Consider the following 19,109-nt stretch of genomic DNA (forward strand, 5'->3'; position numbering starts at 1 on the left):
TCAGGCAGAGTGGTAGAGCTCACGTTTGGAACATTAAAATTTGACTTCTTTTTTTTTTTTTTTTTAAGATTAAAAGAAGCCGCTTGATATTAATTTGGACAGAGGTGTAATTTATCTGGAGGCACAGGCAGACAAAAGGCACAAACCTACACATGCACACACTGATTGAAAATGTATCTGATAGCACAGCATCGCTACAGCTGCAGCCTTATCCTAAGAAGCAGAGGTGTGTCTAAATGTGCGAATGTATTTCAGTTCTGTCTCTTTAACTCAGGGCTCCACCACAGCAGCATGCTTTGGGATTCATGCATAAACATGAGCTGGCCTTTCAGCTCTCTCCTCACATAACCAATCTAAATCTAAATGAGCCCCCACTACAGATACACCAGCAGGCAATGACATTACACCCCCTCCCCAGCCCCAGCCCCAGCCCAACCCCCTACTCTACCCTACTACCCCCAGCGACACATATACACCAGCAGGCAATAATTTCACGCCATCCCTCAAAGCCCCCCCCGCCCTCCTCTACCTACTCTCCACGCACACACTCACTCGTACCCCTTTTTGCCGCAACCCCACCAGCTGCACAGTACTCATTTGATTAAGAGGGGGAGGACAGGGAGAAGGAGAAATGGTGGGGGATCACTTTATCAGGATGACTTTCTAAGATGGCTATCATGAGCTACGAAGCTATCTCAAGCCCTCTTCTGTGTTTACTTTGCTATTGTTCTCCCCATGTATCTGTTAGGCTCCTTCCCACAACACCACACGGAACACAGCGGTTACATTTTCCGTTGTTGCATCTCTGTGCAATGGTTAAGCGAATAGCTTGCTGCTGGAGAACAAGAAGCCGATTCCAGTTTGTGCTTGACTTTTGCGTGACTGAGCGAACAACACGTTCCTGTGTTCATTTAAGTTTTTTCCTCTCTGGCAAGTTGTCTCATCAACCACTGGAAAGTTTTACATAAGAAAGAACAAAATAATAAAATCGTCTCTCCCAACCCAAGCTGTGGTCTTTGAAATGTTGCATATGAAAATCTGTGTGTCCTAAATGTGCTGTAGTGTGCAATTTTCCTTCCCTCTCTCCCAGAGTCGTAAAACACATTATCATCAGCAGCAGCAGGAGCAGCAATGTAATTCATCCGAGGTCGTTAATATTCATCATATCATTTAGTCACAAAGGAAACTCATCTGGCTGAATGTCACAGATGTAATTAATGAAGTGACCCCAGAGGTCATGGCTTCATTCACCAAACGCCTTCCACACACTGCTGTGTTACACACACATGGTTGCACATCTAAAATCTTTCAGCCAGACACACACCGCTGCCGCACATACAACCTGGAATATGAAACGCATGTATAACAGGCAGACGCCCTCGCATACCACAACATTCACAAAATGGCTTCTCTCGGTTACACCAAAAGGATGAGACTAGAGCGTGCACCAAAGCAGACTTTATTTAGCTCAGTGGAGTATGGGGAGGGAAAGGAAGAGAAACACATACCAGCAGGGGAGAACTGGGGAAGGGAGAGTATAGAGACACACTAAACCACTGGAGCAGGACATAAGGACAGGTGCACATCACAGGTATCTTTTTGGTCATCACTATGGCAACAACATATCCAGAAAAAAACGAAAAGAATTGTTTTACCTACAATAAGGATAACAGAGTCTCTTCACCATAGAGGACTCCAATATGTACATCTTACAGTCACTAAGATCAAGAGAATACGAGAGAAATTAAATTTGAAATAATCAGTATACAAAAAAACTGCCTTTGTGGTATTTGGAATGCACATTTCTGTACAGAAGAAAGCTCATTGGTATTGTCGTAAACATTGGTTAGTTTAAGAACAAAACATGACAGAGTTAGTCAGTCCACATCCTTTGGAAAGTTGGCTATGATGTCAGTCTGAGTTCAGCAAAGCTGTTTTAGCCGGACAAACTAGAGACATTGCAACACAGAAAGACACCATAATGGTGGAAGGTTTGGGGCTGAACTCCTTCAATTAACTATGCAGTATCTCCATAAGCATTGAGAAGTTAATGCCCCAAGAGGGTTTCTCTGTAACTGGAAGCTTGAAAAAATATTTCTGGTTATTACGAAAGCCATTTCTGTCTTTTCAGAGAAGGTAATTAATCGGATACTGAAAAACAAACTTGATGTAATTGAGCCCCACATATCCATTTGTTTTGAACAGAATAAAAGAGGAGCAGTTTATCAACAGCATCACAGGTATCATTACAGTTTGTAGTCATTAAAGCCTAGTGGTAAAGCAATCAGAGCATGCATCTTTCTACAGTATCGTTAGAAACTACAGTACATTAGCAGCAAACTGGACATCCTTAAGGGCTGAAGTTCAACACTATGGTATAAAAGAAAAATAAACTGCAACATTTCTCAAGAGAAGTAAAACTCTTCAACCGCTATATTACAGACTGCCATGGCTCTAGTTTGGGGTTTTGGTTACAGTCTCCAGTGTGCTTATGAGAGGCAGAAAACAGTAGCTTAGATACAGGGACTCCTTCCTTCTTTAAAAACAGCAATACATCGTCAAGTAAACAGTAGCGCTTATTTTTGTAGGTCATATGGTTAAAGTATTATCACGTCTTTGGATTTTTGTCTTAAAGCATTAATTATTGTTTAGCTATTATTGTTATATTATCATTATTACAGATAGAATAAGGACTGGTTGCAAATGAACAGAGGAAGAAACGTAGAGAGAAAAAGTGGAAAGTGTGTAGGGAAGGGAGAAGGAGGGAAAATAAATTAAGTGTACAAAAATAACATCAATAACAATCGAAGTTTTTTTTTTTCTCAACTTTGCGCAGGAGCTCCTTATCTGTAAGTGGAAAAGAGAGCTATGTCTCAAACATCCAATGAAGTCTCGAGTCAACCATACAAAAGCTAAATACTGTACATTTACCCCTCACACTATTAAACACTTTAGTTTCAATAAGGTTTTTTGTAACAATCTATTACTCAGAGGTGAAAAGCTCAGATCTTTGAAATACAGAGATGTTTTTGTAGATATCTTTTAATACTTACTCCAAGGTTAAACCTGGCCTATTCTGTTTTAAAAACAGAAAAAGAACAGTATTAAGATCACATTTGAAGCAGAGCCATGTTGAGCTGTTGACCTGAGCATAGAAAGCTTTACATTAATCACATAACATTGGTAAGCCATTGGTATATTCAAATAGAACGGAAAGGCAGTAAGTCACCTTGCCTGAACATATCAAAGCTGTCATAATCTTTTCATAATCATGACACTATTATATTGAAGCAAGACAGTTTATCTCAATCCATAAGATTTATATTAAGAAACTATTACTAAACACACACGATGTAAATTTGAGTTTGGTTAAAGTTTTCATATACAGTATAATGGTTGAGTGCTATAAAAAATAGTTTTCCCCTTCGAGGACAAACTGGCCTTTTTCGTTCTGTGCTATTTGGGCTGTTATCCACTAAAGGAACATAGAAGGAGTACATGTACAACAGAAGACTCATCATTGGCTTTTGGAGGGTGAAGCTGCACTCTAGCACCGTATCAGTCTATTGGTAATCGGGCTTACCAATGCCAGCTGCAGATCTCACCCCTTCACCGTACAGACGTCAGCTCTGCAGTTTGTTGTTGAAAACAAACATGTTCAAACTAAATCCACAGACATGTAAAATTTTGGTTATGAGCTTTGGAATCTGAGTCAGTCTTTACAAAAGCTCTATGCGAATACCCCTGTGTATTTCAAGGGTATTATTCCGTTTTTTTTTTCTTCTTCTTCCACTGTTAACTGCTTTGTTTTTCTTCAAGTTTATTTTTTGGAGCTCTCTATTTACACTAAAATCTCTTTGACAATTTCTTTTCCAGCCTCGTACAGACTGGCACTACATGCTACACAGCTAGTCATCTAGCACTGTCTGGTGGAGGGCCCACTGTGAGTCTGTCATGCAGACTGAGAGGTAGACTGCAGGTCTAGCTGGGCAGTGAGGTCACATACTTGGAGAATGCTCTTTGGCCTCTGTGGCATCTGGTTGTTTTTTTTTTGTTTTTTTTTTATCAAGGTGGTGTTTGGTTGTAGTAAGGTGTCTCACGGAATAGGGAGAGGAGCTCTTTTCAACAAGAAAGGACAAACCAGGAAAGAGTTTAAGAACAATATGAAAAGAGGAAAGCTGCTGTGGAGAGGACTTGGTTTGGGCTCTCTCCTACTTTTAGTTGGGAGAGTTTCTCTTTGGGCCTCTGTGGCTCTGCATCTTTGGGGTGCTCAGGTTACAGGGTTGGCAGCAGTGGACAGGGTATATGTTTCGAGGTCGACAGCAGTTGCAGGAGGGGGTTTTGGTGAGAACATAGTCGAAGGAAGCATCCTGCCTCTCTAAGCTCTGTCTCTCTCCCCTGCTCCTGCTGACAGCTCAGCCTGCTCCCTCTCTGCAGAGTCAGAGCTAAGGCTCCTGGCCCTCTTCTCCTTAGCTCGGGCATTCTGGAACCACACCTGCAGAAAACATTTACATGAATAAATATTAAACATAATCTTTTATGAAGATTTCAGATTTTCTTATGTCTTCAATATTTGAAACTATTACCTGCACCACACGGTGAGGCAGCCCAAGCTCCTGGCCAAGTGTCTCACACTCGAGTCGGTTGGGGGTGCGGTGACTCCTGTAGAAGTCTTTGAGCTGGAGCACCTGGAAGTGGCTCATCTGCGTCCTTTGGCGCTGCTGCTGATGGTGGTGCTGCTGCAGAGTTTGTGTCTCACCCCAATCTGAGCTTGATCCCCCAGGTCCTTCAGGACTAGGAGATCCTTGGTCAGCCATACTGGAACCTTCCTCACACGGGTAGTCCTCATCATCTTCCTCAAAGTCATCCTCCTCCTCTGGGTTGTTTAGATTTGTGGTTGAAGACAAAGAAGTCATAGGTGGCTTCATAGTTAACTCTTTGTTGCTGATGACAAAGCCGAGGCTTGGGAAAGGGTTGGAAGAGATAGATGGGCCTGGTCTGTCCATGACAGATGACAGAGCCATCCCAGTCTGCCCAATGGAGCCGTTACTCATTGCTAAGTTGTAGCCTGCTCTTTCAGCCTCCACCCAGTGGCGTGACCTCATATGGGCGTCCAAAGCACTCTTTACCTTGAAGAGAGCCCTGCAGAATGGGCAGCGGAGGTGGTTCAAACCCAAGGTGAAACTGGATCCTGGACCCATTGACCGGAACTGTCCTTTTCGCTCTCTGGCTCGTGTATTCTGAAACCAGACCTGCAGAAGAAATATGTGTTTTAAAATTCAAAATAACCGACAGCATTCAAATATTTTCTCTCTCTTCCCATCTATACAGTACCTGAACCACACGCCTTGCAAGGCCCACGTCTCTTGCAATGCTTTCAAGGACTCCTCTGGTGGGGTTGGAGTCCAAGCTGTAGCGCTGGTACAGTACTTCAAGCTGTTCTGGGGTGATGGTGGTTCTCTGACGTTTATCTCTTCTGTGCTCCTCTTCAAGCTCTCTACCGCTCCTTTGGCCCTCAAAACTGTTCTCTGAAATATGCTTTGTACTTTGCTTTATGGGTGTCAGGGAATTGGTAAGGTTGTTACTTGAGTGATCGGAGAGTGTGTTCTTAATTTGTATGCTGTTTAAATGTGAAATCATGGGATGTGTGGAATTAGGGTGTATCTGGGACATTGCGCCTGAAAGCATTTGGCTGGCCATTAACGTGTGGCTGGGGTGAAGCATCATGTAAGGCATGGTTCGGTCTGTGAAGCTGGAGTGGAGGAGTTGTACCTGGGATTGAGCTGCCAAGAGGTGCCTGGTGTGATGTTCCTGCCACAGCTGGAATGACGGCAAGGACGCTGGGCAAAGACTGCACTGGAACTGGGCCTGGGTTTGAAGCTGGGTTTTTGGTTGGATTTCAGTGGAGAGGCAAGCTGTGGTATCAGGCAGGCGAGTGTGGCTTGTTTCAGACTCTGGAGCAGAAGGGAGGCTGGGTGATGCATCAGCAGACTTTTCAAGAGCTGGATCAGAAAGAGGACTGGGTGTATGCCCCTGGTCTGAATTAGACAAAATGTTGGGGACTGTTTTTTGTGAAGAGGAGGCAGCCGGAGGCAGTGGTCTTTCTGAAGTACTTTCTGGTGGAAACTTGGGCTCAGGTTGTGGACAAGACACTGGTTTCATGGGCTGAACAATTTCCTTATGCTGGATGTCTGCATCTGACATTCCGTTTTGAGTATTACCAGGAGCTGGGCTCTTGTGAGCCTGTGGAGAGACTGTTTTATCTTCTTGTTTACTTGTAGCATGTGTTGGTTCACCTTTGGCTGTTGGATGTTCACTTTCTGTGCAGCGGGTGGAAGAATCGAGGGCGGGTGAGTCTGGATGGGTGTAATACTCATAAGTCAGATCCATGGAGTTTTCATTCTGAGAGTCACCTTGTCCTTCATCCTCACAGCTGTTATCCTGATTATCATCATCATTCTTGTCACAGCCATTTCTCTGTCTTTGTATGTTGTCAGGCTGGTTCTTCCCCTCTAATCCATCATCCGTCCCCTGGTCTTGATTTTTGCGGGCTCTCTGCCTGGCATTCTGAAACCACACAACGATGACTCTATTAGGGAGAGACAACAGAGCAGACAGCTTGTCATATTCTTCCTCTCTGGGGTAGGGAGTGACCTCAAACACCCCCTGCAGGGTCTCCAGCTGTTGCTCTGTGAAGCGGGTTCGGGAAGAGCGTCGGCCCCTGTGTGGCTCTCCTCTATATATGTCTGTTGACTGGGGTTGTGGGGAGGCGTTGGCTGGGAGGCCTGGGGACAGTGAACATGGCGAAAGTGTTACAGGTTGGTTTTGTGCAACTTCCTCTCTGGGCTCCTCCAGGGCTGTGGTTGGGGGGTTGTTGAAATTGTAAGGTGAATCCTTGTCCCGTTGGCGCTCTTTAAATAGGGTGTTGCGGAACCAGTGTTTTATGACTTTGTGTTGCAGACCAGACAGAGCAGACATCTTGCTGATCTCTTCATCACTGGGGAGAGTATTAATATCAAAGTATTTCCTCAGAACAGCCAGTTGCTCTTCTGAGATTCGGGTTCGGGTTCTCTTACCCTGCTGTTGTTCAAGTATTGTTGGGCTCACTTGACTTTGCTGTTCTGTTGGGATTGGGCTAGGTTGTGATGGTTGACCCAGCAATGCAGGATTGAGCTGAGGAGGCTGACCTAACAAAGCCGGGCTGATCTGTGGTTGCTGACCGAGCAAAGCTGGACTAAGCTGCGCCTGATGCCCTAGCAGTGCTGGGTTAAGTTGGGACTGGTACAGTTTTGCCAGCTCAGGGTTCACACTTGAATCTAACCAAGGCTGGGGCTGGAGAGCTACAGACTGCATCACAACTGGAGAGAGGAGAGGTAGCTCCATGGGGAAAGGAATTGGTGGGAGCTTTGTTAAGGATAATGAGGGTATAGGAAGCTGAGGCAAGGATAGAGGGAGCATGGGTATTTTAGGTAAGGAAACAGATATCGGGGATGTGGTTTGAGAAGTAGCTGTAGAAGAGGTGCTTAGGATGGGTGCTTCCTGTTGTGGAAAGTCTTGAGTTTGAGAAGGAGAAGGTGGTGATGAAGGTGCGAGGGCAGTAACTGTTAGGTCTGTAGCTGTAGCACCTGTTTTGTTCATGGGATTTGAAATGGACGATACAGGTGAGGGTTCAAGGGTTTTAACTTGAGGCTTAACTGATTCCAGTGCTGGTTCTGATTCTGAGCATGAGGCTGGGGCGGGAGCTGCAGTTTGGTTGCAAACAGGTGAATTCTCCCCAGACTGGGTCTGCGTGAGGGGGTACATCTGGTCATATTGCAGCCTGTATACTCTGGAAAACCTCTCCTAGTGCAGCAGTAGGGAAAAGCATCCTATGAATGTATTCCTGGTGGCTTTTTAAAATCAAGGCATCTGAAAAAAACTTTCCACAGTCTCCACATTCCTCTCCTCTTTCACAGCATTTTTTACCTTTGTTTGCAGATACCTCATCTTTGTTCTGCTTTTTCTCTTGTGGCAAGCTTTCTACCTCTCCATTGCCTTCCTCTTCTTTGATGTCCTTATTACAGTTTTCCATCTTCACATTCTGTAGTTTACTGAACTCATCTTTTTCCTCCACTGAGCACACTTCCATCCTGTTCATATCAGGGCACTCTTGCTTATCTGGTATTATTTGAGTTGCTATCTGCTGCTGGTGCCTGTGTCTACTTTGTATATATTGCAGTGCCAGCTCATAGCCATAACCCTGCAGCAGGGATCTGAGAGGCTCCCCATTCACGGCAGCATAGGGCACTCTCGGAGGAGGACACTGTGATCCAAGAAATGAGGAAGAAACTGCTTCCTCCTTTTGACTCTCATTTTTAACATCCTTTTCTTCCTTAAGACTAGAATTTCTGTGTTGTCTTTCTATCTGGTTGATGAAACGTCCACGGCAGACTGTATTCACCTTGACCTCACACTGCAAATGATCTTTTGGTTGTTTCTGCGTTTGTTTCTCATCTGTTTGGGACTCTCTTTTAGTCTCTGCCTTAACTTGTTCTTTTGGGATGGAGTTGGCAGATATTGAGTAACTGAATTCTGGACTTTTAACAGTTAACTCTGAGTTGAGCGTCATGTCTCCTGACAAGTAGAAGGGCAGAAGAAGTTGCTGCTGCAGAGAGAGCAAGTTGTCTGGCACCAGTGAGAAGTGTTGTTGAAGGAGATTCTCTGGCACTAAGGGAAGGTGCTGCATCACTTGAGACTGGAGCAGAGCCGTGTGCTGTTGTAACTGAGCTTGGACCTGTGCCTGGGCTATCTGCTGCTGTTGTATGAGCATTAGCTGGTTTCTTGATGCTAGAAGCTCTGCCACTCTCTTTTTAGCCTGCTGGCTGTCTGTTAGGTTAGAAAGGGTTGGCTGGGCCTCGGCTACTAAACCAGGGCATACTAACGAAGAGGTTGAACAGCTTACTCCATCTGGCTTCTTAGTGAAAGGCAAACTCTTGGATGTTTCCTCTCTGGTGGTAGCAGCCTGAGTAGCAGTACTGGGGCCTGACACTGGAACAGCTACACTAGATGTTGGGGTCTGTGGAGCTGGGTTCTGGGCAGCACGAGCTCTGGTCTGATGAAGGACAGAGCGAAGATGTATGTCCAGCGTGGAGCTCTGGCTATAGCCCACTCCACACAATCGGCAGCGGTAGGGCCTAGGATCTGGGCCGCGGGGAGCCTCTGGGACAGCAACACTTGTGCTAGAGTCCTGCAGGGCTCGTCTGGCCCGGTGGAGATGGGACACGGAGTTATAGTGGACCAGAAGAATTGTTTTCTGAGTAAAAGATTCAGAACAAATGGTGCATTTATAGGGCCTGGATGGATCAAGATAACGGTCCATTGTGGGGTTAGAGGTCTTTTTGACAAGAGAGCTGGAACTAGGTTCTGAAATGATCTCCTCGTGTGACCTTTTCTCTGGCTCAGTTAAATCTTCTTCACCTCCATCCCCTTCAGAGACTGTGTCATTCTCTTGAATTTTAACTTCTTCTTTAACTTCTTTTTGTTCCTCCTTTACCTCCATGCCTATGGTTTCCTCATCTATCTCTTCATCATCACCCTCTCCTGCTTCTTGACCCACTTGAGGTGATAAACTAAAATCTTGTTGTACTGAATTCTTATTATTCTCCATGTATTGCACAGTATGAGGCGGAAAGAGTGTATTCTGCCCCTGTGTGTTATCCAGCTGTGAGTGTGTGTTCTGCATGTGTCTCTGCAAGGCCTCTTGACTGCGGCATTGTCTCGAACAGAGAGGGCACTCTGTCGCCGCCCTCATGGCATGGTACTGCCAGTGCAGCTGGAGCTTCTCCTGAGTGGGGAACGCCAAGCTGCACCTGCTGCAACGGAACCGGTAACCATGGCGATCAGACAGGGGAGGGGGGTCGCTGGGTGGGGATGGGGGCGGAGAGGAGGGGGTGACTTGAGTTGGGGACTGAGGAGCCAGTCTGCCAGTGGAAGGGTGAGCGGTGTTGTCCTCCAGAGGTGGGGTGAGAAGAGCTGTGACATCTTTGGGTGCGGCTACATCTCCTTCAGTGTTCTCATCTAAAATCCCTGCAAAATGCACAAAAATATTGACCGTGAATTTAGAATCACCTTAGAACAACAGTAGGTCAACAATTAAAGTCTTTTGAACAAATGAACATGATATGGTTTTGTATTATTGATTCTACAATGAGTATCTATTTTGTGGTCAGCTTTATCGTGCACTTTACACCAACCTTTGTTTTTCTGTGAATCAGATGAGGCAATGGCATCTGCAGTATGGGAACAGTTTGCATTGTGGTTCTTGGTGGTTTTATTTTTTTGAATATCGTCTGTGCGTGAGTCTGTCTGTAGTTCAGTCTCCAGCTGAGGCTGTTGTTGTTCCATGGGTGGTGTGACCTAGAAGAATAAAAATGCAATGGACTGTCAGTTTTGGTCTTTCTTGGTTTTTATTGCCACTCAGTGTGGTTTTACCAATTCAGAATAAAACAAATATGGGTTATTGCCACATTTTCCTAATCCAGCACTATGAATAAAACATATTTAATTGTACAATAGCGAGCAAATATCAAGATGTATAAACACAGAGTGCCCGCACTCCCCGTACTAATATCATAAAACATTCAAGTGTATCGTTACATCTTGCACCTGCCTGCACAGCAGTATAAGCAGCAAGGCACATCAATTTGTTAATAAGTATACATGGTTGAGATATGTGGGTCTGCCCTTCAGTTCCTGCGACACCCTCCAACATGCCCCAAGGGTTTAATAAAACTTTACTGAGCTGAATAATGAATTTATTTAAAATCATTCTTCATATAGAAAATCTCCATCCCCACAGCTTCAAGCCATCGAGACCAAATACTATTTCTATGAGAACAGCTAGCTACCCTAAGGAAAGGACAGACAGCCAAAGATGAGATTTACATGACAAGAGTTTTCTCTGCGTAACAGCTTTATAAGAGCCAAAGAGAAGAACAACCACACACACATACACACTGCAGAGAAAACTGAAGGTCAGGCTTAATCTAGAGAGCGTAATTGGAAAGCAAGGTACATAATGGCCATCATCACCTCAGTCTGAATTAATGAACCTCAATTACTATCAGAGAGAGTAAGGGAGGGGTAGGAGGGAAAGGAGGGAGGATGGGGGCTTGTAGAATATGAAAAAGAGAGAGAAGGGAGAGGGTGGGAGGAAGTATGGGGCAATGAACAAAAAAAACCTGCTCTGGAGAAAGACAGTGAGTAAGGGAGGGGTAACGCATAAGAAATTGAAAGAGAGCTTGGGAGAGACAGAAAGGGAGGGGCAAGGACAGAAATTGCAGAATAGGAATGATAGGAGTAGCTGGGGTGGGGGGGGGGGACAGCAGAGGGGAGAAAGGGTGAAAAGCAGTCAGTGAAGTGGAGGGAAGAGAGCAAGAGACAAAGGCCACTTAGCATACAGGGCCAGGGAGATGGAGGATGGTGATGTGGATAGATGACCGGTCATTGTTAGTTGGAGAGACACAGTAAAAAGCATGGGGGCCCCTTTTTAGCTTGACTGCACTTCTGGTAATAGAGGGCTACTTAAACATGCATTATAGAAAGACTGGCTTTTCCCTCACTCACTCAGTCAAACCCTCTCTCTTCCACTCTAAAAAAAACGCGCATGCACACACACGCGCACACCGAATGCACGGCTGCATCAAAGATGATAGCGGGGAGCTACTTAAACATGCATTAAAAAAAAAAAGCGCTGCCTTTCTCTCTGGTGCCTTCTTAATGGAATTGTCTCCCTACATTTCACTCTCCCCCATCCCCCATCGCTTTGCCTTCTCATTTTCTTTTGCTTCCTGAAGAACGCAAATACAACAAATAAACAGTTGCATACACTTACTGTGCTGATGAGCTTGTCTACACAGTCCTGCGCCACGCTGTGCACATGTGTGAGATGCTGACGAAGGTGTGTGTATGGGAGTTTAACCTGGCACAAAGGGCACTGGACAGTCTAAAAGAGAGAAGAGGGGGGGGAAAGATTAGGAGAGAAAAGTGAGAAAAATGATCTAAATGTTGAATTATTAGCGAGAGGCCAGAGGTGTGCTTGGGTTTGTGAGATTACACGAGGAAATGACGGGGCCTCTAATCTAGAACTGCATTCATCGCGTCCACTGGTACATTAAAAATTCCAGTGAACATACTTACATTATTAAAATCTGTGTCAACTGCTCACCTGCTGGTTCTCATTTTGCTGGTGTGTTCTGGGGCGTTTGGTTGAGATCGAGTTTTCCATTTCCTCGCATCCAGAGGACGGACGCTTGACTGAGGGCAGTGGCTCCCTCTTTTCTCCTTCCTCCCTCCTTGTCTCTTCTTCAAATATGAACATATAAATTGATTTATATTTACTATGTAATATATTATCATACTAGTATTTGAGTGAACTATTGCCATGTTATTGAATTTATACAAGCAGCCATACCTGTCTCTTCAGAAATCTTTGCCCCCAAGTTACAAGTGTCTTTGGTTGAGTCCAAAGGACCAGTGCTGGTCTCACTGGAAGTTTCCATATCCTCACTGAGCTCTCCTGGGAGAGGACACGATAAGTAATTATGTTATGCAAACAAAGCGCTTTTTACAAGATGTTACCACAAACTATCAAGCTAATTGTAGTTTATATTATTCTCCAGATAACATCCTTCAAAAAGACTAGTGACATTGGACCACATTTCATTCTTCTTGCTTGCCTCCATACACTATTGATCAAGTATTGATTCTGCATTAGATTCTCCTCAGAGGTGGAGTCGAGGTAATATGGACTTACAACACATCAGTTCACCTCAATAAGTCTTAATTTGCACAGAGATAAATAGCAGGAAAGATTTAATTTACAAATGAAGCGTTGAACTACTCATTTTAGGTGTTGCACAGTCCACAGACTCCAGATAATATATTTAGGGGTTTAGCTTGCACAGACTGAAGAATAGTGACTCGTCTCCACCTCCCACAGTCCATGTCCAGGGGATTTGTATTGGTCCATTGATTAGCAGGTGCTAGTTAGCTGTTGTCAGGGGTGATTGGGGATATAACAAGGATGTGTATCGACTAATCGCTTTGCTTGATCAATATCTCAGCAACAGCCATTACTCATTTTCTCACTCTTTTCATTTAAATCCCCTCACTGCTCTCTGATGTCAGCGACCACACGCTACATGACAAAAATACACCCACACAGTTCATATTCTCACCTGTGACACCATCAGGGCTTTTCCTGATGGTAAAAATGGCTGCCAGCTCCTCTCCACCCATTGGCTGCAGCTGTAGTAGCCCTTCCCTCTGCTGATGCGTCGGGGTTTGACTGTGTTTCAGTACTTGGAGTTTAGAAGAGGAGGAGTGGTTGCATAGAAGGCAATGGAACAGCCACGAACCTCCATCAACCTCACCGTCATACTGCTGCAGGAACTGAAAATTGTAGAAGAGAAAGCCATAAAATATTATGGTCTGATTGTTGTTAAATCTAGTCTGATCCCTTTGAAGTGCAAAGTAAATTTTTGCATATAATGCTACTTGCAGGTTCAAAGACACAGGGCTTTAGTGTAGTGTGAGAAAAGGTGTTTTTGTGTACTTACTCTGTAAACCCGGACGCTCGCCTCATGGTGTGAACTGAGGGAATGCCCTCGGAGCTTCTCCAAACTGCTGGTCACGTAGTCACACAGGTTGCACCTCAGCTGGATGGGGTTGCCCTTAGCGATGAGGGCTGCCCCCTCCTGGCCCCTGTCTCCGCCCTCCTGGAGGTGAGCAGCAAGCTGGTAGCGGGTGCGGTGTCTGTCAGTCTGGCAGTGCAAGGAGAAGTTAGCCCTCAGCGGGGTGGTGTAGCCGCACAGTCTGCAGTGGCAACCACCAGCGACGAGGGAGCACCACTCGGACTGTGGCAAGGAGCGGGGAGCATTCAGATGCTGCTCCACAGACTCTAAGCTGTCGGACGAAAAGCAGGAGCAGACAAGGCATTGGAATACGCCCTGGGAGAGGGGTCCAGTGGGGGACAGAGATGGGGCTGGAGGGGGAGAAGGAGAGGGGGAGGGAGAAGGAGTCAGCGTAGAGCCAAGGGTGACCGGCTGCTGCTCTGTGACTTGTTGACTGGTCAGTCGCATGTTCAAGGACAGTTCGGCACCTATAACGGAGAGAAACCATGAACCAGAGTGAACGCACTTTTGAATTTCCATGTTGAATTACAGCAAGTGACGCAACACTGTACTCACCTGTGTTTTGTAGGTGTTTAAGCTGTGGGCCAAGGCTCCTGCAGTGAGACAGATAGTAACCCCTCTGAAGCCGTAGCATGTTGTGTGTGTGTTTCTCGCTGGTGGTGTGTATGCGCAGGTTGCGGGCAATGCTGGTCTCATAGTCGCACACATCGCACCGCCACCGCTTACCATGGGAGTGGGAGTGTGCGGGTGGTGTGAGCTTGGCAGGCTGGGTTGTAGGCGTGGGAATAGAGAGTGGGAGCTTGCTGTACGCCTGCTCATCCGCTGCGTGACCGTTGGAGGAGCTGCTGTTGTTGGTAATGTGAGAGGTGTGCATGTGACCATTCGAGAGGCCCCCGTTTTGAACGTTATTCAGGTGTTTATCCGACTGCATGTGTATGCTGAGGTTGCCTTTCGATGAGGTAGCATAGTCACACACCTCACAGCGGTAGGGCTTGTAGCCACAGGCGTAGGTTTCACCTCGGGCTAAGCGAGGATGGGGTTTCCCCGAACTGCAATACCCACACACACCATTTGTTGCACCACCGCACACACACTTTCCCCCGGAGGTGCCACACACACATTGGCCTCCCGTCTCCGGATGTTTCTCCTTCATATGGGCTTGTAGTGTATGCTGAGACTTGTAGTGCCAGTTACACTTGGGGCATTTCAGGGTCTTGCAGGAGTTGCGTGAGTGCATTATGGTCATGTGACTAGTCAGTGAATTAGGAGAGAGGTCTTGGTTGAGGTTTTTAAGGACAGCTTCTTTCTGTTCTCCGTCTTTGTCTCTCTCGTCATCTACCTCTATGTCTAGCTGGCTGTCATTTGGTTCTGGAGCTTTGGCACCATCTCCATTGTAAATGGAAGAGTGAGGAACCCCTGTCAGTCCATCATCCTCAGCAGGTGTACTGGCAGGCTCCGTGCCTACCAGTGGAAAAGCCAGAGGAAACTGCTGGGATCTAAAGCTCTGAGGAAACCCAGAAATCCAGCCCTGATCTCCCTTAATGTCTTTTACCTCTGTGTCGCTCAGCAGGGCAGAAGAGGAGGACGGACAACTGAAGTGCTTTGGAGAGATGGGAAAAAGAAGGGAGGGCTTTGGAGAGGGGGAAGAAGTGGGGGAGGGCTTTGGAGAGGCGTCTATTTTGCTGTCGAGTGTGCCACTGGCCTTTGCAGTGCTGGAAGAAGAGCTGTGCTGGCTCTGTTGAGGTAATAAAGAACATTTGGATTTGGTTTGGCTTTGGTTTGAGATGGCCTCCTCCTCTTCCTTCTCCTCCTCTCTGCCTTTGCTGCTGAGGGCTGCTGGGAGGCCCCCTGTAACTGATGCCTCTCCCATACCTACATGCACCTCCCCTTCTTCCTTCCTTTGCCCTGACAAATATCCCTCCCCGAAGTCTTCTTTCATCGCCTGCTTTTGACGCACTCCATTTTCCTGTGAATGCTGGCCTCCTTCTTTCTGCTCACCTCCCTGGGTCTCTTCTCTAGCCTGGGACCCCTCTGCGCCCTCCTCCCCCTGCTGAGGCAGGGTCAGGGGCTCTTTGGCAGGGGCCATGGCTGAGGTATGAGAGGATGACCCCTGCTCAGGAATGACCGCCAGGGTCAGGAGAGGAAGAGATAAAGCCTGGGGACTGAGGTCAGCATCTCTCTCCTCTCCTCCCCCTCCATCCCCTCCTCCTCCCTCACCGCTGTCCATACCAGAGGCTACAGCTGCCACACATTACTGCCCCACCTGTATGGTTCAGATACAGAGAAAGAGAAGGGAGCGGGACAGACAGAGACAGCAGAGAAGTGAAGAAAAACAGAGGAGCAAATGAAATACAGGAGTCATGTAAATAATATTGCATAACAGTGGAGGCATTGATTAGTGTCCCTGGATAGCATCTGTTCAATACAGCCTTCACAGTGCACAATCCGGAGGCTGGTTACCCAGGGGTTAGCGTTAGCCCTTAATGGGAAAATCAATAGCGTGAGCGCTAAACTAGGTAGAGGAATGCGGGTAAAGGCTACGCAGGAGGTCTATGATATTCCTCAGGGGATAGGATTAAATAAAGAACTGAACGCTTCTGAGCTAAAGGGCTTCCACTAAATTGCCACACTTAGATAAAAGCAGATAAAAGAACACTTTTTAATGCCAGTGTATCAGTCTCTACATCTTTAGCTGCAAATTAGCACAGAGATATTATGAGGCAATGGGATCACTGTTTAACACTGGAGATTTTTGCACAATGAACACTTACCACATTCAGTGAAAACACAAGTGGTTGGCACACAAAATACTTGTGTGAAGCTTCTACAAAGGCTGTTTAGATTTTAAAGACGTGTCAATTAAAATCTTTGGTAATTTTTTTTAAGTCATTTATTTGTGGTGTTGCAGTGTAGTGAATTTTATTTGGACCTCTCCACATGTGTATAACATATTGTGTCCACCCCCTGTAGGTTGTGTTGCCTATAAACACATTAATCCTCATTAAATAGACCTCCCCTAAAGCAATATTGTACATTGAAATAATGCATCCCTTTTGTAGTAAACTGAAGCTATATTCGCACATTTGTAGTCCATAAATGTGGAACATTTAAAAAAAAAAAAAAACATTTGTAAAAGGTTAATACAGTTATAAAAATCTGCATTTTAAGATTTTGAAATTGTCAGTTAACCATCAAAATGTGTAAAAATTGAACAATTACTTTTGACAAAGATTCCGAATCATATCAGCACAATACAATTACAATTGCCTGAAAAATTAATCTGGCCTATCCCCTCTTTGGTTTCTGACTGACAGATGAATACCATTAGACAGATACATCTCTGTTAGTCCGTGTGTGTCCCACAATCTCATTACTGACCTTTTTTTAATCAAGGAGAGACCTTAATCTACCCTTTCACCTTCTCCTTCAACCAACCCCCTCTTCCTCCTCCTTAAACACCCCTTCTCTCTCTCCTGTAGCCACCCCCTCTCCTCCTCTCTGCAGCTTTAAGATATATGGCTCATATCGGCACTCTTATAGTGCTTTAATGTACTGTGTTTATGTCACAGGCCACAGACCCTTGCCCAATGCAGCTGTCCACTGTCCTGCCAGAGAGTGCTGAGGGGCTGAGCTGGCCTGCCAGCAGCTGAGAACAGTCTCTAATCTGATAAAGATTTTCATTTACACTCCAATCAATAACCTGGGTCTATCGGCAATGTAACTATTTATACAAGCATTCCTGGCTCTCTATCGATCACAAGTGCGGGAAACCATCATTTAACAATGTGTGTGTGTGTGTGTACATCTATGCGTGTTAATGTGTGTACATCCTGTTGTGCAACTGATTCAGATGATGTCAATTAAGACACACAGAGCACCTGAAATTAAACCTGCATGGGCCTATTGCAACTGTTTTGTGTTGATATTATGATATTAATGCATATGACGTATTTGTTATTTCTCATAGAAAACTGCAAACACTGCAACATAAAATTACATCCAAATAATCCAACAAAAGTGTACTATCAGTTTGACTATAAACTGGTGTCTGTGTGTGTGTGTGTGTGTGTGTGTGTTAAGAGAGAGAAAGGACAAGGGTGTGAGGGGAGAGAGAGAAACAGACAGGGAGAAGAGTTGTGTGGCTATACTTTAGGAAAATGCCTTTTGTTTGCCACTATAGGTCTTGGACATGCAGCTGGATATGGACAAATACTGTTTTTAACGCAGCTGCTTTGCGTGAAGACCCAGTGGACCACATCCTGTCTCAAGGTAAAAGCACCGGGCTGTATTTTGCATTATTCTGGGACCATTGTAGCGGGTGCTGTTTGTGAATACCGGACAGGCAGCGGCTTGAATAGTTCACTCCCCGTCTCTGTCAAGAGACTGACCAACCATCAGCTCCCAGACTACTTCAGCCTTTGTTTACAGTGTATCCTACCCCACCGTACCACTCTCCGATTCCGCTAAACCAAGAGTGATCGCGTTCAGTAACCAGTAACAGGTGACTCAATGCACAAACAGATCAACAAAAGCTTGATTTGTGAGAATTACAGGCTACACTGACCAAACACCCCCGCCTCCCCTCCGCCGGATCGCTTCCCTTCAGCTCCCCTCAATATCGTAAACAAATGGCACACTTACATTTCTGCAGCGACTCTGGTACAAAGCTCCGTACGCTGAATGTGTAGTAGTCCGGAAAACAATCGTATAGGAAGCCCACTCATTCCTTATGAATGATCCTCTGCGTTTTTACGGAGCCAGGAGGGGAAAAAAATGGGGAGAGGGAGAGAGAGCAGCGGGGTCCAAGTTGTTACCAAACAACAGTGTAATTAAAGCTACATATAGGCTGTAGTAAACAGAAGATGGGGGACGGAGGGGTTTGTGCGAGCTCCAGAGGTAGAATGAGTTCTGATCACTGTGGGAGGAAAAACACTTGGCTCTTTATTCCTGCTAATTAGTTTCCTTCAAAAAATGGCTGAGATTACGCCCAGTGCGCATGTGCGTAATTGCGCAGACACCGCTAATTAGCCCGTTTGGATCAATAGGATTCCGCGAGAGAGAGGAAAGAGGGAGGGAGGGAGGGTGGAAGGAGGGGTAGAGGATAGAAAAGGGACGTATAGAAAAGACGAGGAGAGGAAAATATTTTTAAAAGTATGAGAAAATACAGTTGAAAAGGTGGAATTTTAATCTCAAATATGATATCACCTAAAAATTTCGGTATTCCATTCTAGATGCATATTACGACAAATATCCGCTTATCGAGTCTGTAAAAGAGGAAATAGTAATGCAGAAAAATCTCTATTTAACATCAAAAGACATTAAAATAGTACAAGGTACTACAATGTCGAAATAAAGTCGATATTGATCAAAATAGACACATTTAAGGCTTTTTAGTGGAATGGGCGATGCCACGAAATCTGCCACAAAATGCGATGC

The 19,109-nt window shown here is 45.5% G+C and overlaps 1 protein-coding gene across 1 annotated transcript; it reads right to left on the bottom strand.

The window, feature by feature from the left end:
* Positions 1-1,443: 1,443 nt before the first annotated feature.
* On the bottom strand, positions 1,444-18,689 carry LOC138628256 (zinc finger homeobox protein 3-like). Its single transcript, XM_069711198.1, is given in 12 exon segments — positions 1,444-4,495; positions 4,587-5,252; positions 5,335-7,842; positions 7,844-10,065; positions 10,233-10,395; positions 11,873-11,983; positions 12,206-12,342; positions 12,452-12,556; positions 13,218-13,431; positions 13,599-14,140; positions 14,229-15,936; positions 18,315-18,689. Coding segments are annotated over 11 exon segments (8,457 nt in total). The 5' UTR covers positions 15,901-15,936; positions 18,315-18,689; the 3' UTR covers positions 1,444-4,378.
* Positions 18,690-19,109: the final 420 nt, after the last annotated feature.

Source organism: Brachyistius frenatus, unplaced genomic scaffold, assembly GCF_029030835.1.
Source record: "Brachyistius frenatus isolate BFR_SWC_R1_liver_20210118 unplaced genomic scaffold, ASM2903083v1 Contig_97, whole genome shotgun sequence".
NCBI classification, from domain to species: domain Eukaryota; kingdom Metazoa; phylum Chordata; class Actinopteri; family Embiotocidae; genus Brachyistius; species Brachyistius frenatus.